General features: G+C 34.5%; 2 protein-coding genes across 5 annotated transcripts; one reads left to right on the top strand and one right to left on the bottom strand.

Annotated features, from left to right (window-relative positions):
- Positions 1–2,749: 2,749 nt before the first annotated feature.
- Positions 2,750–13,028, top strand: LOC107780699 (lysine-specific demethylase JMJ18). Of its 4 annotated transcripts, none has more exons than XM_016601272.2 (13): positions 2,750–2,885; positions 3,520–3,605; positions 4,894–5,117; positions 6,200–6,271; positions 7,536–7,613; positions 7,698–8,210; positions 8,312–8,536; positions 8,862–9,023; positions 9,441–9,809; positions 10,109–11,111; positions 11,223–11,326; positions 11,711–11,908; positions 12,410–13,028. In XM_016601272.2, the coding sequence occupies exons 3-13, from the start codon at positions 5,079–5,081 to the stop codon at positions 12,806–12,808; spliced, it is 3,162 nt and encodes a 1,053-aa protein (XP_016456758.1). In that variant the 5' UTR covers positions 2,750–2,885; positions 3,520–3,605; positions 4,894–5,078; the 3' UTR covers positions 12,809–13,028. The 4 variants fall into 4 exon arrangements, with proteins under 4 accessions (XP_016456758.1, XP_016456759.1, XP_075091190.1 ...); XM_016601273.2 differs by lacking the exon at positions 2,750–2,885 and adding an exon at positions 2,926–3,373 and having other exon boundaries at positions 4,925–5,117; XM_075235089.1 differs by lacking the exon at positions 2,750–2,885 and adding an exon at positions 3,027–3,373 and having other exon boundaries at positions 4,894–5,035.
- Positions 13,029–14,681: 1,653 nt separating this feature from the next.
- Positions 14,682–20,208, bottom strand: LOC107780698 (putative choline kinase 2). The gene is made up of 8 exons (XM_016601270.2): positions 19,730–20,208; positions 18,316–18,437; positions 18,014–18,209; positions 17,050–17,167; positions 16,877–16,924; positions 16,590–16,690; positions 15,235–15,343; positions 14,682–15,016 (listed from the first exon to the last, which is right to left on the bottom strand). The coding sequence occupies exons 1-8, from the start codon at positions 20,081–20,083 to the stop codon at positions 15,012–15,014; spliced, it is 1,053 nt and encodes a 350-aa protein (XP_016456756.1). The 5' UTR covers positions 20,084–20,208; the 3' UTR covers positions 14,682–15,011.
- Between the last annotated feature and the right edge of the window lie 4,873 nt (positions 20,209–25,081).

The raw sequence follows: 25,081 nt of genomic DNA, 5'->3' as shown, positions 1-25,081 counted from the left end.
CTTCTTCTTCTTCTTCTTCTTCGAGTTTCAATTCGAAATTAAGCCAAAATCAAGTCTAATCTTCACCAAACACCCTCAAAATTGAGATATAAACTCCAAACAGTATTATTCTCAATTGTTTGCAACAACACTCAATCCAAACAAATAATGGTTTTTGAAAACTCAAATTCGATTTCAAAGCTTCAAAGCTTTTTAGTGGTTGTCAATGGTGGAGAGTCAAACACCTTCAAAATTTATTGATTGACAATTTCAATTTCAACGCCAATTGTGCAACATGAAAAAAAATTACTAAGTTAAAACTCTATAGTACAATGATTGAAATCCATTGATGAATTTCATTAAAAATACATACAACATGAAAGGATAAAAAGTAGAGAACATCAGAGAAAGAAAAATTGGGGAAAGTGCAGAGAATGAGAGATAGAGAGAGAGAGAGAGAGACGGAGAGAGAGAGAGAGAGAGCGCGCAAGAGAGAGACGAAGAGAGAGAGCGCAAGAGAGAGAACAGGGATGAGAAATAACTGATTTCTTATTCAATTCCTAATATAAATGGATAGTCATTTAAAACTAATTTGTATATAATTGATAAATTATATATGCCCATGTAATTATATTAAAATTTCATTATGGAGAGTAATAAAGTTTCATACGTAGTATAGGAAAATAAAATTCCTATATTCTTTTACCTTTGTTCTGATGTGGACCTGCCTCATGTACAACATCTTAGGAATGCATTCCTAAAAGGATTTGCAAAGGCTAAATACATAGATAGATACTTAAAGTTGACGACAATTGTCATATAAACACCTCAAGTTTGCCAATGTTCATATAAACACCTCTTCTTGACAGCAAATTTTCCATAAATAAAATGGTGCATCTAATTTGGGTAGACTTCCGTATAATTCTTTTCCTTTGTAAAGAAAGAATTTTTGCTAAATCTGTTCATTCAAATTTTAAATAATATACTCCTAATAATTAAATACTGACAAGTAGTTGTGATTGTGACTACGTCATATCAGCAACATAGTACTTTTATATTTTTTGACAAAAAACAACATGGTACATAAATTGACCAACTAAATTTTAGTTCTAGTTCTAGAAAGAAAAGAAAGAAAAAATAAGCAAAGGAAAGAAGCAAAGTACAAACTCTTGCACTTTATTGGGACTTAAACATTCCACGTCATCAGACCCAATATCAGAACTGGCCCACTAAGAGTGTAGTTTTGGGCCCCACTGGTACCTACCCATTGGTTAATTCTTGTCACAAACCGTGTGCGCGTGTACGTGGGTTCACTTCCAATACTAAACTTGGAGTATTTAGCTAGCCATAAATTTTTAAATTTATTTTAAAAAATTTGATTGGGGTGAAGTTCGATTTGAAGATGAAAATGTATTTGGACATCTGTTTTGGGTGAAGTTTGGTTTGGAGAAACATGAAACATGACTTATACCCACAAGTTCTAAAAATTATCACAAATACTCAACAGTATCATTATCAATAATATTCATTATATTATCGTAAACCATAGTTATGAACATAATAAATTTGATACAAAATTATTATTTTTATAATGAATTACATGATACACTATCAGATGACCGAGAAGACGAAACAACATCGTTACAAAATAATAAATGGTGAGTTCTTTTATAAAATACAAAAGTTTGAGACAATTTTTAAAAAATATAATAGTGATATTTTGGCACAAAACCAGCTATTGAACTGGTTTTGGGATTTGGCCAAAATATAGGCAAAATCTATAGCCAAACACGTGTTTGCCAAATAAAATCCAAGTTTATTTTGGCAAAATCTATGGCCAAACGGGTCCTTAGATTTCATGCATCAGTTATTGTACTTTATAAATGTTTAGAATTGTTATTTTGATAAATGTTTTACAACAATCTGACATATATTTAGAAGTAAAAAAAGATTTTTTTTAAAGATTAGTATATAGCATATGACTATACTAATATTACACCTCTGTGCAAAATTGAATGTTTTAAGTTTCAAATTTTTGAGATTCAACTATCAAAATTATTCTTAATAGTAGTCATTTTGACAACTTATGAAGCTTGACTATCAAAAGATTCTGATATTTATTCTAATCACTTTCACAATCAAACAGAATAAGTAATTTTGCAACAAATAAAATTATTGTCCCAATTAACAAGTATTAGCTGTGTTGGTTTATAAATCTTAAATATTTTGTATGAAGTAGAAGTATCACTTTCAAATGTGAATTTGAGTTTGAGTATCCATTCCAATTTCTTTTTCGTTTTACTTTTCAAGGGATTTTCTTTTTGACTTAGAATATTTCAAGTAGGAATTACTCTTGAAAAGTAAAATGAAAAATTAAATAAAATTGGAATGGAGTTTTTGGCTGAAATTTAGCCATTCACTTCTCAACGTACAATCTCTCTCTCTCTCTCTCTCTCTCTCTCTCTCTCTCTCTCTCTCTCTCTAGATCCAACTTCCTCGTTTGTTGAGTCCTTATCCTATTTTTTCATTCTTTTCCTAATAAAAAAATATTTACTGTTTTCTTATTTCTTTTCTTTTGTAAATAGTAAAAATAGGTAAATGTTATTCTTCTTAATAACGTTTTATCAATTAAAATAGAACGACCATTTACTTTTTTTAACTAATGTAGTAAAATAGTTTCATGTATACGGATCATAGTAACTCCAGCATTATTTTTCATTTAAGTAAGAATAAATTACTTTGCTTAATAAAATAGGAATTATTTTTTCTTTGTTAATCTTTTCCGAATTGAAGTAGGATAAGCATTTAATTTAATTATAAAACCCTTGCTTTTAAAGTTAAAAATGAAAAAGGGTCAATAGTAAATCAGTAACTCAATTGAGGAATTACGGAGCTGTTATTTTGAGGTATTTTTTGTTATTCTTTTCTTCAGTTTTGGGCTTTCTTGTTATGTAATGTACATCACGTAGCATGTTAGTGGAAAAACCTGAAACCCATGAAGATATAATAAATAAATATATATATATATATAAAGTAAAAGCAAAATTTTGGTGTCTTTTTGGGGATTTTGTTGTTTTATTCACAATCATCATTGTTGTTTACCAAACTATAAATCTTTTCTAATTTAATTGAATTTGTCGTGTCTTCTCTATTCTTTCTTTCTTTTTTGGGTAATTTTTTAACTCATCATTTAATTTACCCAGTTTTCCAAGATTTGATTTTTACCCATTGATTTTATCTCTCTATTAAAGGCAAGTAAAAAAGATTGATCTTGTTTTATCTTTTTGGAATTTAATTTGGTGAAATTTTGAGGGTTGAATAGTTCTTTTTAATTCTGTCAGTATTGTAAAGTTTTGCTTACGTGAATCATTGATCACAGAGAAGGTTAAATTTGGTATACAATTGCTTCTCTGTTTTATTTTTTATTTTTTTGTCTGTATATTTCTTGTTTTAGTTTTCAGTTTTTGCTGTTTGAATGTTCATGCATATTTTCAAGAATTCTGTTATGATGAATTTTGACTGAAAATATTGTCTCTGCAGGCGTGATAAATTTAGGGTTGGATGGTATGTTTGTTAAGTCAGTGATTAGAGTTTCAGTTTAGCTCAACTTTTCCATGATCTTGGAGGTAAAAAGCTTCAATCTTTTGTATTGAATCTGTCATTGTCTAATGAAGAATTCTATTTTTGATTTTTAATATTTGCTTATTGTTCTCTTTATATTGCATTGTAATATTTGTGATTTAGAAGGGAGTTTCCACAGAGAAGGTTTTAGGGTGGGGGAGGGGGAGGAGGAGGGAGAGAGAGAGAGATGAGGAGAATAGTTTTCCTTTGAACAATTCTAGATATCATGAACATGGCTTCCATTTGGTTAATTTTGCTTCTATTGCGAAACTTGTATTTTGATGCATTTTATGTCCTGTGCAGAATTTACTTGAAATTATGATTTCTGGCATCAACAATTCCGATTAGGTGAACTTGGAATTATTTGTTTTAATGGAACGGTTTTGCTTCTCTATCCTAAGTTCCTTCCCTGGGAATTCGGGAGGGTGTTTGGGGGGGGGGGGGTAGATCGAGATTAGCTTAGTTTGAATTCATTTATGAATCTTATTAGGCTCAGGAGCTGTACTTATTGCAGTAACTGCAAAATGGTAGCACGAAAGATTTGTATGATTGATATTAAAGGCTTAGAAGTTCCACTCTATAAGTCCATTTTTCCATTGGAATCACTAGACAGCATAGCTCGAGAATTGCAGATCGTCTGCTGAATATAACTGAATCTGATGAAAATAGGCTGCTTGTTTAGTGTATATTTCATTCATTTATGTTGTAATGTTCTTTGCTCAAAATTATCTTCCTCTTCTGATATTAAATAGGCTATATACCTGCTTGGAACGTATTCGGCAAATCTGCCCTCGTTCCTGCCAATTTAGAGTGTGTTGTGAATCGAAGTAAAAATGTAGCTTTAGTCTCTTTAGTTCTTGGAACTATCTCCAGTTATCTTTTTTAAACTAATTCCTGCCTCAAAATGTTGATAGATTGCCGAAGGCCTTTATTGGCTATTAAATTAGTGCAGACTTCTGATTTAATCAGGGTTTAGTTGTATCAAGGAAGATCACCATTAAATTTTGAAAATACATGGTCAACAAATTGATGTAAAGGGAAAACCATATCGTGTTTTTTGAAATTTTTAGGATCTTGAATTACTAGCTTTCACCCCAAGCTTACATTTTGAGAGCCTTTGGCTAGTAAGGGAAATGAAAATAATGGTTCATGCATTGAATAGAGTTTATTTTCTGTTCCACTACCCGTCTATTTAAGTCACAGCGGTAATCTTTGGAGGATTCTCATCAAATGGTCATTTATATCAATTTGCCTTCCGTTCTTTCTTACATTGTCGTTTTGATGCGTTGGCAGTTGAAAATTCATATCTGTATAATCAATACAGATTTATGCAATCCAGAATCTGAAGATATAACTTCACGGAAAAGTCTATATAACTGAAGAGAGAAGACCACCAGTTCAATAAGCATCGATCTATTTTTAGATCTCTGACAAGGTGAAGGTTATATACTATCCTTCAGGCATAAAATTAGGGGTATATGTGCTCCAGGGCGCAATCTGAAAAAAAGAGCATGAAGGTTTGAAGCTTGGCTTTTGATTTGTAACTTGTTTATGTATTTTAATTGATTTGAAGTTTTAATTTCTTTCCCGTATCTATCTTATTCTCCGATATGTTATGTGGCCTTTACCTTATATGCTCAGTCTAGATCTGTACTTTTGTGTGATTTTTAAAGAAATAGAAAAGGAAACAAAGAAGAATTGGATATCTAGAGGACTAAAGAAGTTTTTTTAATACAACAAAATCAAAGTCTGTAGATATGTCTTCGTGAAGGTAACGCTTTTATGAAATCAAACGGAGTACCCTGTTCTTTCAGATAAAATAAACATTTTCACATGGAAGATAGGCCTACACTCTTCGTCAGAATTCCATCTTGAACTAATGATCATCATCTGTATTTCTCCTAAAACTTTTAAGTACTGTTGTCATATCATTCAATGACCAAATGCATGGCTGGTTGTCTGCTGCTTTTACTAGTTCCTAGCTTTATTTGGTTAAGACTTTTTAGCAAGATCCAAATCTTGCTGCTCATCACTTTGCTGAATTTTCCTTTAGCAAGAAAAGGGAGAAGTGACATTTGCGCATTATACAAACTACTGGTGTTCCATTCTAATTGATCCTGATATCTGAAAGAGTTAGATCTGTTGAGTACTTTTCACGATTCCCATCTTCCTTCTTGGTTGATCAGATTGTCTTGAGTGAAGACAATGCTGATAAAAGATGATGCTTTCTGGTTCTTTTGATCCCTCTTCTGACGAAGTTGGAAGTTAGGATAAGGAAAAGAAGATGGATAATTACACATCACTGTTATCTTGTGACTTTTTAGGCTAAGTATTGTTCTCTTGCACTCATCCTATGCTGTTTCATGCCGTATTCTGTACAGGCAAAGTCTTACATGCTTCAAGGCGTAGCGTTACTAATCTGACCGCTAGTTGATCAGTTTTTGCAAGCTTTACAAATTTTGAACAATTTATTCTTCAATGCTTTTTGACTAAAAGAACTTTCTTAAGTAGAAATCACATTTGATTCTGTAGAAAAACCAATTTGAAGACTGAATTCATTCATCTTATTCAGATTTAACTCTATTCTCTTCCCTTGCAGGAACATCCTTCTAGACAGGCTCCAAAAGGTGAAAATAACATTGAGAGTTCAGGAAGCCCTCGTAGTCGGAAGGTAAAAAGGACAAATCTATAAGCCTTTTTCGATTTGGTGTTCATCATCCCATAGCTTGCAGAAATATGATTAATCATATAATGTGTTTAAAATTGTACCGATTCTCCATGTTTGATGTCGTAGGATGCCTATTCATGCATGTGTCCTAATTTATATACATTGGTGGATGTTGCTATGACCATTGATAAGAAGGCGTGGAGGTCGAGGATTAGGGTAGTAGGTTAGGTAGTCTAGATTATTCATACCGGAAGTATTAGTACATACTCTCGCATTCTGTTGGTATTAGGTTTCTATGACTACCTGACGTTTCTTGCATTTCGATCATCTTATTATCTTGTTGTTATTTATGCTGCTTTTACATGGCTTCTCGGTGTTGTCCCGTCTTGTTTTTCTTTTTATTAATGTGGTACTTATGCTTTCTCAAGTCGAGGGTCTATTGAAAACAGCTTCTCTACCCCCACAATGTAGGGGTAAGGTCGAGTCCATTACTTAGATAGTTACTGAACTATGTGAAATTATGGAGTAAAGTCACTTTTCTTTCATTTGTAACAAGATAGTCACTCAACTATCTTTATTGCACTCTGGTGATCACTCAACCAGATTTATTGATTTTTTCGATAGAAACTGCTGAATTGGCGGTCCACATATATTTTTGGACCACATAAAATAATTAACACCCAAACAAAGCATAGAAATCTACCCATACACCCAATCCGTCCCGATCCGACCCGTTTATAAGATAGAGCGTTGTAAGACTTTTGGGTGGATTTTTATCTTTATAAATGGGTCGGGTCGGGTCGAATTGGGTGTAGGAGTGGGTCTATATGCTTTGTCCAGATGTTAATTATTTTATATGGTCCAAAAGTCTATGTGGACTGCCAAGTCAGTATATTCCACCGAAAAAATCAATAAATCCGATTGAGTGATCATCAGAGTGCAATAGGGAAAGTTAAGTGACTTTTATATTACAAATGAAAGAAAAGTGATTTTACTCCATAATTTTACATAGTTTAGTGACCATGTGGGTAATGGCTCCGGGTCTGAGTACACAATACCCTCCCCAGACCCCACTATGTTGTTGGTGGTGGTGGTGGTGGATGTTGCTAATGAACTTGGATAATTAAAATCATTATCTTTTTAGTTTAATTTCTAACATCCATTTTTGTTAAGCATGATCCCGTTGCTGTCTAATGCATACCATGGCACTCATATGACCTGCCTTTTTCTCTCTGTACATAAATAGTTCTTTCTTGTTCTGGAACAGGTGTCAGCAAGATGGAATCCTGGCGAAGCTTGTAGGCCCATCTTACAGGATGCTCCTGTGTACTATCCAAATGATGAGGTAAACTTCATGTTCAAAAGTTATTATATTCCCTTTTGTGTGCTTAAAGCCATTGGTTAAGCTCATCCTGTGGTCAAATGATAGGAGTTCAAAGATCCACTTGGTTATATTGCAAGCATTCGCCCCTACGCGCAGCCATATGGCATATGCAGGATTGTACCACCTGCATCTTGGAGTCCACCCTGCCCACTTAGAGAGAAGAATGTGTGGGAATTTGCTAAGTTCTCGACTCGAATCCAGCAAGTTGATTTACTTCAGAATAGGGAGCCCATGAAAAAGAAAAAACCGAGAAAGAGGAAAAGACGATGGCACTCAAAGATGGGATCAACGAGGAGACAACCAAGAGCTCTAGGTTCTGAATCAAATACCCAATCGGACAATAGTGATGAGAAGTTCGGGTTTCAGTCAGGGTCTGACTTCACATTTGAGGAATTTCAGATATTTGCCAAAGAGTTTAAAGAGTTCTATTTTGGGATGATGGATACTGAAGATGGAGTCTGTGACAAATTTAAACAGGACAAGGTATGGCAACCGTCCATTGAAGAAATTGAAGGTGAGTATTGGCGCATCATTGAGAAGCCAACAGATGAAGTTGAGGTAAGGGAATTTAGTTTGGTATTTACTTTGTATTTTGAGATATCTATTATGTGCTCATCAGTTGAATAAGACTAAATTTCGTACCTTCATCTGATGAATAGGTGTACTATGGAGCTGATCTGGAGACTGGAGTATTCGGCAGTGGATTCCCCCAAGAATCTTTATCTTCAAATGCTAGTTCTTTAAATCAGTATGCGGCTTCTTGTTGGAACTTGAACAACTTACCGCGCCTGCCGTGTTCTGTATTGTGCTTTGAGGAGTGCAATATCTCAGGAGTTCTGATCCCGTGGCTGTATATTGGAATGTGCTTCTCATCATTCTGTTGGGTATGTCATGAAGACTTTTTAATTTAAGCTTTCAACTTAAACTTAATATATAGTTGACAAAGGGAACTCATGAGCTCTCCTAAAGCATTCTAGCATTTATGAATTCTTCTTTTTGATTTGAAATTAGTGTAAGACTAAGAGTTATGGATATTTTGTGAAAAGAAGTGTAAGGTTTAACAAACAAGACCAATTATGTTACAATTTAAATAATTGCTAACATTCTACCTTTGCAATTATCAATAAGGTTTTTTTTTTTTCATTATTATTTGATCAGCTTATTTGCTTTATATTGACTGAATACTTATTTTCTTTTATCTAATTAAAGCACGTTGAGGACCACCATCTCTATTCTCTAAATTATATGCATTGGGGTGAGCCAAAGATTTGGTATGGAGTGCCAGGAACTCATGCTTCAGCCCTGGAGGATGCAATGAGAAAGCATTTGCCAGATCTGTTTGAAGAGCAACCTGATTTGCTTCACGAACTTGTAAGTACTCCAAATTAAATCTTGCTCAAGCACTAGTCATCCTAGTTCCATAAGTTCTACTCCACTGGCTAAGTCGAGCAATGATGAGCTATGCAAGTTACTCATCTAGTTACAATGAGCTACGCAAGTCCCTTTTCCTTTTCATAAACTTCACCTTATTTCCAAGTTTACTCATCAACTTACAGATGTGAATATCGTAACAGAAATGTTTGCTTGTCACTTGTGGAACATCTGAAATTCTATTCTTTCGGTTAACTGTAAATTGTACGAATTGCCATCAAGATTTTTTTCTCTTGTTAATTCAGCGTCCCTTCAGTCCTCTAATCTTTTTCCAGTGCATTGGCACATTTCTTGGTAGTTTGAGTTTGGAATAAGTTGGGCTGACCCTCATATCAAACTCGTCATTGATATTTTCAGGTAACTCAGTTGTCTCCTTCAGTTTTGAAGTCAGAGGGTGTACCAGTGTACCGTGCTGTTCAGAACCCAGGGGAGTTTGTGCTCACATTCCCGAGAGCCTATCATTCTGGATTTAACTGTGGGTTCAACTGCGCGGAGGCCGTTAATCTGGCCCCTGTTGATTGGTTAGAGCATGGACTAACCGCAGTGGAGCTCTACAGCAAGCAACGTCGTAAAACTTCACTTTCACATGATAAGTTGCTTATAGGAGCAGCTAGTGAAGCTATCGAGGCATTGTGGGAGCTCTCTGTTCTTAAGAATCTAAACAGTAGAAACTTGAGATGGAAAAGTTTCTGTGGGAAGGATGGGATGCTGACTAAAGCTATTAAGGTAAATTTCTGAGTATGTCAAAACATATGGATGTGGATTTGAATTCTTCCGTCTTTGTGATTTGACCCCATTCATTAGGCATCTTCACATATAAGGGATAATTGCACTTAGTATGACATAAACTCCCCTAAATGTACTTTTTAATTTGAAACTCTCCATTATCCAGTACATGTGAATTTCTATTTGAGTTCTTTATCAAAATGAAATCCAATTGGAGGTGAATTACAAAGATTCATATACTTAAAAGTGGACAAGAGGCACAACTGTTTTTAGTAACCTATCTTTTTTCCTACATGCAGAGAAGAATTGAGATGGAGAAGGAAAGACTGGAGCGACTTGTACCTCATGTCCGACTTCAAAATATGGATAGAGATTTTGGCTTGAAAGATGAGCAGGAATGCTTTTCTTGCTACTATGACTTACACCTCTCTGCAGTTGGTTGCAAGTGTTCCCCGGAGCAGTTTTCATGTCTTAAACATGCAAATCTTATGTGTTCCTGTAAACCAGAGGACAAAATTATCCTTGTTCGTTATAACATGGATGAATTGAACACATTGGTACAAGCATTGGAGGGGAAATTGGGTGCTATTGAACTATGGGCATCCAAGGTTTCTGGTTTTCGTTCTTTAAATAGGAGACAGCATAATTTTGTGAAGCTGGATTCAGAGGGAGATGGACTGGAAATGGATCCCTCGATGAAAAATGATGACTTACCAGGTTCGTTGAGAGAGCAAAAACATAATGCGAAGAAGCAGTGCAGATCGTTGCATAGTGAGACACATGCATTCTGGTCAGATCAGCAGAAGCATCTTTTATGTGCACCTGAAAACTTGTCAAAAGGTACCAAAGAAGAAGCTCCTGCCACTAATGGTTATCACTTTGATCTAGATTGCAATAGCTTGTCCAATGAGCGCGGAAAAAAAACAAATAAGACCTCCACATCCATAGCTATACAAGAGATTAATGGTGATTTAAAAGAACCTACAGAAAGAGACAGAGTTATTTTAGTCTGCGATTCTGGATCCTCAGTTTCTCTTGCTACGGAAAAATATCTCCATTTATTCTCTGATGATGCAACCAACTCTTATGCTTCGAATTACAGTAGTGGCAAGAAGTTATTTGGTGTTGATCTTTCCATGTGCTCACTTCGTGTTCGTCAAAATGGAATACTTGACACTGATAAAGATTCCCCGAGCAGCAAAATTTCTGAACAAAAGCTCACCTACCATGTCGACCCGCTAATTTTTGGGTCAATTGTTTCGGGAAGGCTGTGGTGCAATAAGTTGGCCATATTCCCTAAAGGTTTGTTAAATATGATTTTCATACTTAGAAAATTTTCGCATTTGATGTAATATTTTCTTCAAATTTCAATGCCCTCATTATATTGTTTCAATTATTGATGCTCTTTAACAGGATTTAGAAGCCGTGTTAAGTTCTTTGATGTGCTCAATCCTGTGATAATTAGCTGCTATATATGTGAGATCCTGGATGGTGGGCTCCTCGGACCCTTATTCAAGGTAAGATGCTATTCATAACCTATTGAATTATTCAAGTTGAGAAAATATTGGATAATGAGGATGAGTCTTCTGTTACTTTATTCTCTTTTGCATAGTTGTACTAGGAAGGAAATATGTGAGTTATTCTCATTATTTGCATAGTGTGTTTAGAAGGAAAATTTCTCGTTATTACCCTTGTAAACGTAAGCATCTACTTTGAAGAAAGGTTAGAAACACACTCCGGAAAAGTTTTTGAGCATGCTATGTTTTTATAATGCTTTAACATGGGAGTGAATAATTTGCTGATTCACTGCCACTGATACTTACAAAGAAATGTGTTAAATTCCAGTTGCGATCTATTTGCTGGACTCTAATTATTGTCTACTTGGGAGTTTCTGATCTCAGGTTAGCTTAGAAGAGCATCCAGATGAGAGTTTTGTCGGCTCTTCAGCTCAAAAATGCTGGGAAATGGTTTTGCAGAGAGTCAATAAAGAAATCACAACAAAAAGAAATCTAGGAATGCAAGATCTTCCACCATTGCAACCTGAAGAAAGTATCAACGGGCTCGAAATGTTTGGGTTACTCTCCCCAGACATAGTTCAGGTATTACCTATATGGTGTTGCTATGTGCATGATATTGCTCATTCAAGATTGTGACTAACTGGCGTTAGTTTGATCAACAAATAATCGACATGTGATTTTAGAAAAACGAGGAAAGAATTCATAGTTAAATTTGCATGGTAGAAATTAGCAGGATTAACACTACATTTCCCGACAAAAGGACAAGATGCTTCTATCTTGTGATCTTGTAGTTGGTTTATTAGTGGAATCACCTTATCTTTATCCACTTTAGGTTTAGATGCTTGCGCGCACTTCTTGTTTGAACCTAGCCTCAGTTCTTCGAGCTGAGAGGAATCTCTTGTAAAACCTAGAGTATAAAGTGATGGTTCCGTATATCAATTCGAGCCTTTGCTTATAAACAATTTCTTAGTAGAATCAAATTTCTTATTTCTGACTCTTTTAATAAATAAAACTTTTTCCATCTAATGACAACTTGCTTCCAAGTGAATTACTCCTACATTGTGCTAACATTGGTGTATACAGTCCATTGAAGCTCTTGACGAAAACCATCAATGCCTCGAGTACTGGAACAATAAGCTAAAACTCAAGGACGGGTGTGAAAATGTCAAAGGGTCTTCAGGTTTATGGAAGTCTATTAACGTTCTAGAGCAGCCTCTCGTGTCAAGATCTGCTGCAGTGGAAACAGGCCAGGGGTCGGGAGTCAAGTTGGCTGCGGATGAGCAGCAGCAGGCTAATTCAGTAGGAAGTAGCAGAAATCATTCATCTGACAATGAGTTACAGTTAGTACTAAGAAGACTTTTGAGTAAAGCAGATCCCGAAGAACTGAAAATAATGCACAAGATCTTGTGCAGCGGGTCAACAAGCCCCGAGTGGAGAGTAGCATTTGCAACATTGACTCAAGAGATTCAAAGGAACATGTAAATCCCTACAATTTTGGGATCTCTCATTCTTTTAGCTCAGTAGGGGTTATCGCCAGCTTAATTCTTTCGAATATTAGCATAAGGAGGGGAGGAATCTGAGGGTGAGTCGCGCATGTTAGTTGAACTTGCTCATGTTATAGAAGTAAGTTTTTGCTTTTGAATAGGCCTGCAAGGAACTGCATTTAGCTTTCCTTTTATATAAAGAAAAAAAAGTTTATAGTTGGATTGCCCGAGTCAAATCTTAATTTCTTGAAATAAGATCTTATGCTGTTAGAAATGTCTCATTTTTTTGGTTCTGCTATAATTTCGTACTAAAAAGGTCCAATATTGGTACTCCAGTGTCATGCATCCTGATGTTTTACATTTTTGACAGTTTGGTGGTCGTCATTTGGTTTGGAGAAAGACATTCAACAGAGTGAATGTTCCTAGCACAAACGCTTTAACTTAACGAGCGTTTGGACATAAGAATTGTGAAATTCCAGGAAAAAGTGAAGGAAAAAAATTCAAATAAAAATGGTATTTGAAAATTAGAGTTTCATTTGGACATGAATACAATTTGAAGCTGTTTTTGAATTTTTGTGAGTGATTGAAGTGAAAATTTTGAAAAATAGTTTTTTGTAGTTTTTCAAATTTCTAAAAAAAAATTCAAATTCAAATTCAAGTGAAATTTGAAATTTTTATGGTTAAACATTGATTACGAAAAAAAGTGAAAACTTTCCTAAAAAAGTGAATATTTTTTAAGGCCAAACGGGCCCTTAATGATATTTTTCATTCTTATATTGTGTCTCGCTCAAAGTAATAATAAACAACCAAATATTACGTTAGAGAACCAACCACAAGAAGACTTTGAAATTCCCAGATTGAAGAATGTGGTTCTGTCACTTTGACTTGTTATACGTGTAAAATTTCGCCTCCAAACTCATTGACCAACTTGTCCTGTGGATGTTACTATTTCAAAATATTTATAAAAAAAAACATATGAAAAATTTGAAAAACTCTAGAAAAAGTTTTTTTTTTCTTTTTTTCAATTACATATCACCAAACTCTAACATAATACACAAGAAGCATATAAAAAAGATTCTATTAATCATAGGCGGAATTTTTTTCCAGTAATTGTATATTGAGAAAATTGATTATACGGTCAAATATATAGCCCTCAAAGCGGATCTAAAATTTAAGTTTTATGGGTTCAACCTATAAAGTTTTTAGCATTGAACTCATTGTATTTTTAAAGTTATGGGTTCATGTTGCTATATATTGCAATGTTATTGAATTTTTACACATAAATTTATGTTCCACGCCAAAAGTATTGGATTCAGTTGAATACCTTGCATCCGCCTGTGGTCCCCTCCATACAGTTTTTTTTTGTTCTTCTCAATTTGGTCTTTCTTGTATAATGTACCAATTTCGACAAGGTCTTCATTACGATCATAAATAACATGAAGGCATTAATTGTTGATGTGCCTTGACGACTAAGGTAAATGTATTAAAAGTTCAAGTAACACAGGTAAAGAAGGTTGTCGATTTAACAAAAACTTTTTGAAACTTGATAAAAGAAGTGATTGTGATCCTTGTCATTGAAAACTCGAGTTTCAAGATCTAAATTAGTTAATTTCAATCACAATGTTTTGATGTGAATAATATATAATTTTTGCAGACAAAGTTAAAGGGAATATAATGTTTGAATTCACAGTTATTATAATCTTTAAATGCAAATTCTTTGCTTTTTATTTTTTATTGTTGATAAGTGGTGCATGAACTAAAAGTTATTACTATCATATTTGCATTCGATGAGTGGAAGGAAGAGGGGAAGAGAGAAATTTATCGAGCTACTTTCATTAGGAAGAGTAAAATTATTTACTCTCTTTAACTAGTTTCATCCAAGAAACATAACATTAGATTTTTCTTTATCTGACTGTTACAACGAATTGCATAGGTATTATTTCAGCAAAAACTAAAATTAAATCCAGCACCTCTCTATAGAGATATACACAAGAAAACCAAGCAAATTTGACAGAAAATGCTAATAAACTTGACATCTAAATCTAGACTTAGCTGATATAAACGTTATCACCAGAAATTATTCGATAAAAAGTTTCGATTAAGAAAGACTTTCTTCTTGCAAAGGTGCAGATATCGACACTCTACACAAGCAAAACTCAAAGGGATAAATCACCAAATGTATCCATGTCCTTGGTTTCATATTAACCTGCAAGACCAAAGTGCTCAGTTTAGAAAACCCCAAAATTCAAAAGGCAGCCCGGTGCACTAAGCTCTCGCTATGTGCGGGGTCCGGGGAAGGGCAGGACCACAAGGGTCTATTGTACGCAGTCTTACCTGCATTTCTACAAGGAAACCCCAAAATTCAGAACCTTTAATTTGAGACTGGTTTAAAGAACAGGAATTTAACAAAATAATATAAGATACCTTTCTTGGGACCTGAAGATCCCAATAGCTCAGGTTTCTTTGACCAATATGGCTGAAACCTCTGTCTAGCATACTCCAAGTAATTGAAGTCTATCTTATTCACATGATGCTGAAAAACAGAAAAAACTAACTTCAAAATCGGAAGTTAATAAAAGCTCAGTAACAACATTGTTGTCAAAGGCAAAAAGGTAGAAATGAGCCAAATCCGCTTAGGCTTTAGGCACAAAGTGCAATCAACCAAGTGGCTTAGTGAACAAATGCGAAACTGGAGAAAACATAAAAACTTTATACATATGGAAAACAGTATTAACACATATAACAATTAGATGGATAAAAGAATTAAAAAATAATACAATTAAAAGTATAATAATGTCAATAAAGATAAAAAAAAAACATTTTAAATTTATGATTTAGATGCAAAAATGAAATCTTAAGTTTTCTCAGTTTAATTTAATGACTAGATATTAAATTCTATTATCCTATTCGTAATCATTAACATATTCATTCCAAATGTTTCTGTAACAAGTAATATATCACTTTGCCAGCTATAGTACAGTCCTCTTCAAGACAAGTTTACATGTGATGAGGTGCACGCCTTAACATAGTGGAGACTCTAGTGAGTACTTCATCTCACTTCAGGGCTTAAGCAAGCCTCAAGTGAGCCTTTATCGATACTGATTAACAATTCATGAAATGTTCATTAAGGCTAGCATCTTGACAGACATGCTATTGACTATGGGCTAAGAGCAATTCTCTCTTATTTTTGCTGCCTGCATATGACAACATCATTCAACGAAAAGCTCCACCGACATTTATATTTCCACATTGTAACAAACTTCAAATAGAAGAAAGTGCGGCCATATTGCGAAGCCTAAGCAGCTGAAGAGGCAATTACAAGGATGCACTTTATAACCTTTAAAAAGCAATGCACTTCATACAAAACGGTGCCATTGATTGCAAACCAAGAAGATCCAAGAAAATGATAGTGATTTTACAAAAATCCATTGAGTACTATCCATATTCTTAATACCCACTATGAACTACATCAAACCAGGGAGCTATCACATGAAATGGTTAGGACATTCTAGAAAAGCACATATACAACTGTTATGCTTTCTATTTAAGTTCTCAAGTACTTTTTGTTCGATGGCCAATAGTCTATTAATTGTTGACAGATCCAATCAACTCTTAGTTTTTGACAGACTTCCTACTTATCTTTTGATTATCTATTTAAGTTTTCTACAGTTGGACATGGTGTACAGTTTCAAGCTCCTACTTAGACTATTGATTGTTCTGTTCTGTACACAACTCAACTACTCTAATCATGACAGAATAGATAAAGCCAGGAGGAGTACCGATATTATTCCCCATAGACCCCAAAAAAGATGACTGGCAAGAGTATACTTCTCCACTTCTTGAGCTAATTTCTCAAGTTCCTGTTCGCTGGGAGAGCCACCTGTTTACCAGACTAATACATCTGAGATTCGTAATGGATAAAAGATAGATAAGGCAAGATCTTGAGATTAACTAAATCTATACTTGTTACAACTCTTTGTATACAGATATAAGCTTAGGTGCTTCATCATGAAATTTGAAAGGTTCCACATCTGATAAATGATAGAAGATAGAAGTTTTCACCTACCTGAACTACTTAGATATGCACGCAAAAATCTTTTGCGCTCCTCCAGACCTGCCACATATTGTAAGGGGCTTAATTATATTTAAAGTAAATACCCAAAAAGTACTTGCTAGCAGCATTTCGGGGAACCAGAACAACAAAAGACATTTGCACAAGATGATTTACTATTGACTGACCGGGATACTTGCTGAAGTCCATGATATGAGGTGTTTCTGTATGGTAGTCAGCAACCATTTCACAGAAGTGATTTGCGATATCAAATGCAATGTGGTTGTAACCAGCATATTCATAGTCCTGTTAATAGGGAAAGAACTAAGAAAATAACAGACAAATAATAACTTATAAGACAGTATATCAGCTCTGACAATAAAATTATCAAGGTGATCCTGCTACAGAGATGAAGAGAATATAACGACCAGATGATTGAATTTTTTTTATTAGAGAGGAAGATGACACAAAAGCCACAGTGAACCCTTCAGAAACCCACAAAGAAGCTTTACCAAAGCATTTCACCCCCAAACTGAATAAATTATTTCTTAAAAAGACATAGATACTGAGCAAGCATAGAAGCTTCAGTAAGAATAAATAGATTTGACAGTATCTATCGTATCTTTTTGCTCCTTTCCAAGTGGATGAGCAATAACTGAAATAAAATACAAAGGCAAAAAACAAAACTGCAGCTCCAAAATAATTAAGAGCTTGATGAAGTTGTTGAAGCAGGACCCACCTACATCCTGCAGCAACAAGTCAGGATCAGGGGCAGATGTAGCATATACTCGGCGGGTTCAATTGAACCCATAACTTTCAACGCGAAGTAAAAATTTATATGTAAAAATTCTTTAAAATTGCAAAAATAGTAGATACGAACCCATAACTTTAAAAATGTAATGGGTTCAATGCTAAAAATTTTAAAAGTTGAACCCATAAGGTTTAAATCCTGGATCCGCCTCTGGTCAGGATACAAGCATTGCCTAGTTATCAATCGTGGAAACACAAATTAGATTCAGATGTAATCAACATACATGCAAACATTGTTATAGCTAAAATCTAGGTAGATATGCATCTTATTTAGTTAATTGCATTTTTCTTCTAACTTTTCATCTGTAGAGATCATCTATGATTTAGAAACTTAGTACTTACAATAAAGGTTATCGATTTTATCTCTTCATCAATCATTATGTTCCCATACTGCAAGTCATTGTGGCAGAATCCCATGCTTAGATGATTGCCTGCAAGACTCTTTTCCAACGATGAAATCTCGTCTTGTAGATGGTCCAACTGAAAGTCCTTAGCTTCTTCAGCAGAAGCCAGACGTTTGGCCACATCAAGCCAATTGCTAGAGCATTAAGAGAAGAAAAGTTGTTTAGACATTTCAGTATACGATAAACGTGATAATTTGGTAGTTTCTATTCATCAGATATGTGGTAAGAAAAAGAGCATACTTCAGTCTATCCCAGAGGATGACAGTCTTAGGACCAGGCATATCAAGCTCATGAAATTCTCTCATTTTGGCAGCAATCAAGGAAGATACCTCTGGATCACGCAGATCAGGAGCTGATAGTGTCTGAAATGTCAATAATGGAGATTGCATCATATTTAATATATGCCCCTCTTTATCCTGAAGTCTCAGTAATTACAAGCGCTACCACAGATAATAATCTAGATCACAGATAGGTTTAGAATAGTGCCAATAAAGCATGAGGTAACCCCAGGGAAATTAGGCAAACTTCTGACATCCTAGGATTGCTTACAGAGAAACTGCAATATAAAAATCATGAGTTCTAAGACTGTTTGGCCTCATAATAGTTGACTTTTGACCAAAGGAGGCCAGATCCTTCTGCCAAAGTATCAGTATGAATGGAAATGAAATATAAGAGGCGATGACCATCTAAGCCAGCAACCACGTCAGGTTTATCCAGAGGTGGCAAATTAGCACATCATCAATACACAACCTCAAATATTGGGTGAACCTGAATGCATTATATAAAGAAACCACAAGGATGGGGCTCAAAGTAATAGAAACATTTAATTTTTTTTAAGGAGAGGCGTTGGAGCAACCAGAAAACTTGGAGCAATTTAGTTTAATCAAGCACTGTTGTTAATCATGATAGGAATACAGAAGTGGATATTAGGCACATGAGCATCAAACTGGTTCACTCTTAGCATCATTCACCCAATCTCTCTCTTGTTACCCTAAAACAATCTTCCCTTACCTTTTCGGGGTAGGGGTAAGGTCTGCGTACACTCTACTCTCCCCAGACCCCACTAGTGGGATTTTACTAGGTATGTTGTTGTTGTTGTTGTTACCCTAAAACAATCTTCCATCTTTCCCAGACAGCATAAGGTCATTTGGTCGCGATATTGCAAAGTTACCCTTAGCCCAATAGCCCACTTCATACTACATCCTTCATGCTATAGTCCATTTTTTGGGCAATGGACCTCGCATTTTCATCGAGAAAAAAAGTCTTTCCTATTATAGTTTAGTGGAGTATCAGCATGAAAAAAAATATACCTTTGAAAATATTATCTAATTAGACCTAGCATTGCATGCAGAAAAGTCTCATTTTTAATCACAAAGTATCAGCTAAAATGCATCATACCACCATTCTGGTAGCAATCATAACAATAACAGAAACAACACCAAGGGGGAAAAAAGCATAATGACAATTACGAAGACGTTCACCATCACATACTCCATCCGTCCTAAAATTATCCATGTTAATTGCATTTTTACATATCCATGCAGTTAGCAAAAATTGTAAAATCTCAATCACAATACTAATACTTTATAAACTTTAGCCCGAAAAAAGCTTTTAGGAATAAAAACGAAAATAGTAAGCTGTTAGAAAAACTGACCCGAGCTCGAATGAACTCCTCAATACGACCATTGTTAAATCGACCAAGCAAACGAGGTCCTTGACCTTGCTTAGACATGAATTCAAAAATCCTAATTTCATTCTGTCTATCAAAGAACACATCCACACCTTTCCCATAGATCCTCACCAAAACTTTCCTAGATCGCTGCTGTTCTGGATTCCTACTCGGCCATTTGATTTGATACACCATGTTAGTCATTGCACCCTTTAATCGAAACACATGTAATGCATTTGGATCCACTATATCGTCCCATACTGATGCCAATTTCTTTAATATCACCTTTGCCTCTTCAGGAATTACGTCTTCCTTCCTCTCTGATGCTGAATTTTCCATTGAAATGCCAATTGAAAATTTTGAAGCTAATTTAATAAACTAGTGAGGAATTTTGATGTTGTTCATATTGGATATTGGTGTATAAGTTTTGTTTCGTAATATGCTGGGGGAATGTGCTGTCCTTTTTATTGTGTCCACGTGGCTCTTTCGGAATTTTCGAACTGATTAGATTGGATTTGGAGTTTCTAGGAATTTGACTTTGACATATATGATTGGTGTACGAGAAATACAATTTGCACCGTTCCCCCTTTTGGCCATACATTTTGCCAAGTTTTTTTCAAGAAAAATTTGGCAAAACATATTTGTTTATATATTTTATTCATATTTTGACAAATTTTGAAAATAAATTTTCAAATTTCAAAACTAGCTCTAGACCTATTTTTGGCCCAAAATATTACTGTTTGATTTTTTAACAATTTTAAAAATTACCCCAAACTTTTGTATTTTATAAAAAAGCTCATCATTTTTTATGACTCAACTAATCCACCGGCTAATTACTTTCATTTTCTTTTGGATTGAGGGATCTTGTAATATTATTGCAATTTGACGAATTATAGTGGCTAGTAATTGTGTTATTATGTTATGATTTTAGAATAGTTTGTTATATAGCTCATTATAAAAATGATAATTTTGTGCCAAACTTATCTATGTACAGGACTATGATTTGTGATAATGATAATGAATGGTATCGATGAAGGTTCTGCATATACAGGATTAGCAAGTTTGTTTGTTTGGTATTGTTGGATATTTTTGATAGTTTTTAGAACTTGTGGGTATAAGTCACATTTTATATTTTTTCCAAAAAAAAAGTGAAATATGTTTTGAAAAATTATGTCCAAACATATTTTCATTTTCAAACCAAACTTCACCCAAATCAAATTTTTTAAAATAGATTTGGGAATCTATGACCAAACGCTAACTTAGTGGACTGCAATGCAAAAGAACCGACAACTTAGTATGTCAGTTTTTAAAATACATACACTAAAAAACAAATAGAAAATATTAATAATAAATTTATTGTAAGTTTTTTTTATTAAACTATTTTAATCACTCAAGACATAATTTTTTAAAATTTTACTATTATTAGGGGGGAGTAGAAAGGGGAGAATAGTAGTATTATATAGGGATAATACATAATTATCTCATTGGGTTGTACCAAAGTGCCACTTGCGCCCCTTAAAAATACGGGTGTTCTATGACCCCTATATATATATTTAGTGAATTGAAATACACCTTCGTGGCCCAGCTGGCACACAACATATGTTATAACCAGGCGCGTGTTATGCACCCTTATATTTATTAATTTTTCCTTTTATTTTTTAATCCAAAGTGGTTTAAATATTTTAGTTAACCCAACCCGATTGTAAGATTCATTATCAAACTCAAGCCCTAAACTCATTCCAACTCTCTTCTCTAACTCTTTTCTTCGATCCCTCCAAATATAGCATAATTCTTCTCTAAATTCTCAATGCGAAGTGAGATTTGAACTCAAAATCGAAACTTTAGGGAGATAATCGAAGCTTGAAGAAAAAATTGAAGCTTGAACTTTTGACGAAGACTTTCTGAACTCAATCGAGAGTTATTTTGACTGTAACGGGTAAGATCTTTTGCATTATTTCTGATCATATTGTGTGTTAGTGTGTTGTTAGTTATTTATTATTCGATTTTGTTCCCATTTCGTATGATTTTGCATGTTGGTATTTAGGTTATATTTTTTTTAATATTAGGGGTTTATGTATAATCTGGGGTAAGTAACTAAATTACTTTCTAATGTAATAGCAGGGTTGTTAAATGGCTTTTACTTTTGTAACACTGAGGTGGTTTCATGGGGGCACAATTTTGTTTGATCCTAATTCAAGTTATGAGGGTGGTTATTTAACAGAGTATTTTGATATCGACACGGATAGAATATTATATTTTGAATTGAGAGACTATATTAAAGAACTTGGTTATACTATTGCTTGCTCATTTTATGTAAGGTCGCCCTTTCATGGCAATTTGGTTGAAGTTAAAATTGACATGAACATTTGTGTAATTGTTGATGCCCTTGAAAATGAGGATACTTTGGATATATTTGTGTCTCACATGTGTGATGAGCCTATTGTAGGTCCCCCTATGTTAGAATATAGTATTGTGTCTAGTAGTGAAGTGTCTTTTAATGATGTTGGGGTGGTTGGTGAGGAATCTAATGCTGCTTTTGATGAGGTTGGAACTGGCGAGAGCTTGACTAGTGAGGCACCAACAGATGAGGCTGCCCAAAACCCAAATAACTTTAATGAAAATAACCCTAACCCTGCTGGAGAGCCAAATGTTGATGGTGACTAAATAGAAGTTGGTGATGATGTTTTAGAAGAATGTGAATCTGATAAAGATATCGAAAGTAGCTCAGCTTCTGAACATTATGAGCTGTTTGAAAGTCTGTTGCATTTTGCACCCCTAATGTGTATCCTTTTTTATGATTTGCATCCTGTCCTAATTTTTTTTACGATTTCAACCCTAACCTCCTTATTCCCTTACAAAACAATAAAACCGCCATTTATATAAATTTTTCATGAGGGCAAAATAGAAAATACAAAGCTTAGAACCAGATTTCTTTGTTCATGGTCACCTGTTACTTTTAGCAAAAAATATTAATCCAAAATACTTCTCGCTCTAAATAATTAAGAAGATATTAATTTCTTTTTTACTTTCACCCTTACTGCTTAAACAAGGCATATAGTCATTAATTACTCATTTAAAAAAGAGATGAAAGTAATGATTTAGTTAAAAACTTCTTATAATTGATGTTATTAAATAATTTTTTAATAAGTATGCCAAAACCTTAAGCGACAAATAAGAGAAAGAGAAACACTAAGAGAGGACTCGCTGTTTGAAGAAGGTGTTGAAGACTATGGTAGTGATGTGCATGAAGAGTTTAGGGATTTCAAGCAAGAGAGGAGGTCTTTTCAGAGAGAAAAAAAAGAATGGGAGAGCATCTGTCAGTAAAGAAGTCCATTTAACTGAAGGAAGTCCTAAATCAAAACCTGATTTAGGATATGATGGGCATACTGCTGCCCAACAAACTCCAAGCCAAAAAAAGAACTTAGATGATATTTTTTGTGGTGATGAACCTTACTATGGAAGCTCTGAAGCATGCAGTTTTGAAACAGATTATGAGGCAGATGGGGAAGAAGTTGAACAAAAGGTAAAAACTTTTAAGAGGAAGAAGGATACTAAAATAATTATATTTTTGACCCTACTTGTGAGAAGATTGTCTGGGAATTGGGACTTGTGTTTGATAATATTGATAAGTTTAGAGAAGCAGTAACAAAATATGCAATTCAAGAGAAGAAACAGATTGAAAAGTATGTGAATGGACCTGGAAAAGTTAGAGTGAAGTGTAGCAAAGAAGGCTGTAAGTGGTTATTGTTTGCAAGTGTTTATGAAAATAGTAATAACTTTATGGTTAAAACATACTACCCAATTAACAAGTGTGGAGAAACTAATAAAAACTATATCTGCAACTCCAAATATTTGGCCAAGCGATTTAGGGACAGAATCATTGAACATCCAAATATAAGAATTTTTAAGTTTCAAGAGACTATAAAGAAAGAATTGGGTATTCATGTTGGCATGACAACTGCTAGGAGAGCTAGGGCTAAGGTGCTGACAGAAATAATGGGTGATCACATTGCTAAATTTAAGAGAATTTATGATTATAGGGATGAAGTACTAAGAACCAATCCAGATAGCACTTGTGTGGTTAAAGTTGGAGAGAGAGATGCAGATGGTAAGCTTGTGTTTCTGTCATTTTATGTCTATTTTGATGCTTTGAAAAAAGTATTTCTGTCTGGTTGTAGAAGGTGTGTTGGCTTGGATGGTTGTTTTCTAAAGGGGATATGTAAAGGACAATTATTAGTGGTTGTGTGTAAATATGGCAATAATCAAATGTTGCCCATTCCCTGGGTTGTTGTGGAGTATGAAAATACAACTACATGGTCATGGTTTGTGAAGTGTGTGCAACATGATCTTCAGCTAGGAGATAGCACAAATCTGACACTAATTTCTGATATACAAAAGGTCATTTCTATTCCATAACTGATTATGTAATTCCTTATCATCTCATTTTAATTATTTATTGAAAATTTATTTTCTTGTAGGGACTGGAGTGTAATATAAGAGAGCTTCAACCAATGGCTGAACATAGGATGTGTGCCATACATATCTTAGCTAATTGGTCAAAAAACTGGAGGGGTATTAAGAGAATGAATACATTTTGGAGGTGTACAAAATTCACATATGAAGTTGAATTGAAGAAGAATTTGGATGAACTTAACATGTTAGGTAGTAATATTGTTGAGAATTTGTTGTACTATAATAAATAAAGGTGGTGTAGGGTTTACTTCTCAGAGTTTAATAAGTGTGATGTGGTAGACAACTATATGGCTGAGAGCTTCAATGCATGGATTTTAGCTACAAGGAACAAAACAATAATTACTATGCTTGAATAAATTTGATTGAAGATGATGAAGAGGATTGCTCAGCTAAGAGACTTCTCAAATACATGGATAACTGACATATCTCCTATGGCTTTGAAGAATTTACAAAAAAACATTTCAAAGTCAATGAAATGCACAATTCATTGGAATGGTGAATATGGTTATGAAATTGAGGAAGGGCCATATAAGAAGCACATTGTGAGTATGGATAATCTTAGCTGCAGAGCATGGCAACTTAGAGGCATTCCTTGCCAACATGTCATTGCAGCAATGCATTTCAAGAAACTGGAGCCTATAAGGTATGTTGCTCGCTGGTATACCAAAGAAACCTACCTCAAGACTTATTCACACTTTATTCAACCAATGAATAGTATGGACATGTGGCCACAATCTGAAAATTCACCAGTAGTACCTCCTGAAATCAAGTCAATGCAAGGGAGACCAAAGAAACTAAGAAGGAAAGAAGCCACTGAATCTAGGAAAATAAGAAACTTGAGTACGTGTAGGGGCCAAGTGACTT

Source organism: Nicotiana tabacum, chromosome 17 (assembly GCF_000715075.1).
Source record: "Nicotiana tabacum cultivar K326 chromosome 17, ASM71507v2, whole genome shotgun sequence".
Lineage (NCBI taxonomy): Eukaryota > Viridiplantae > Streptophyta > Magnoliopsida > Solanales > Solanaceae > Nicotiana > Nicotiana tabacum.
Note: the sequence above shows the minus strand (reverse complement) of the source record. Positions and strands in the feature narration are given on the sequence as shown.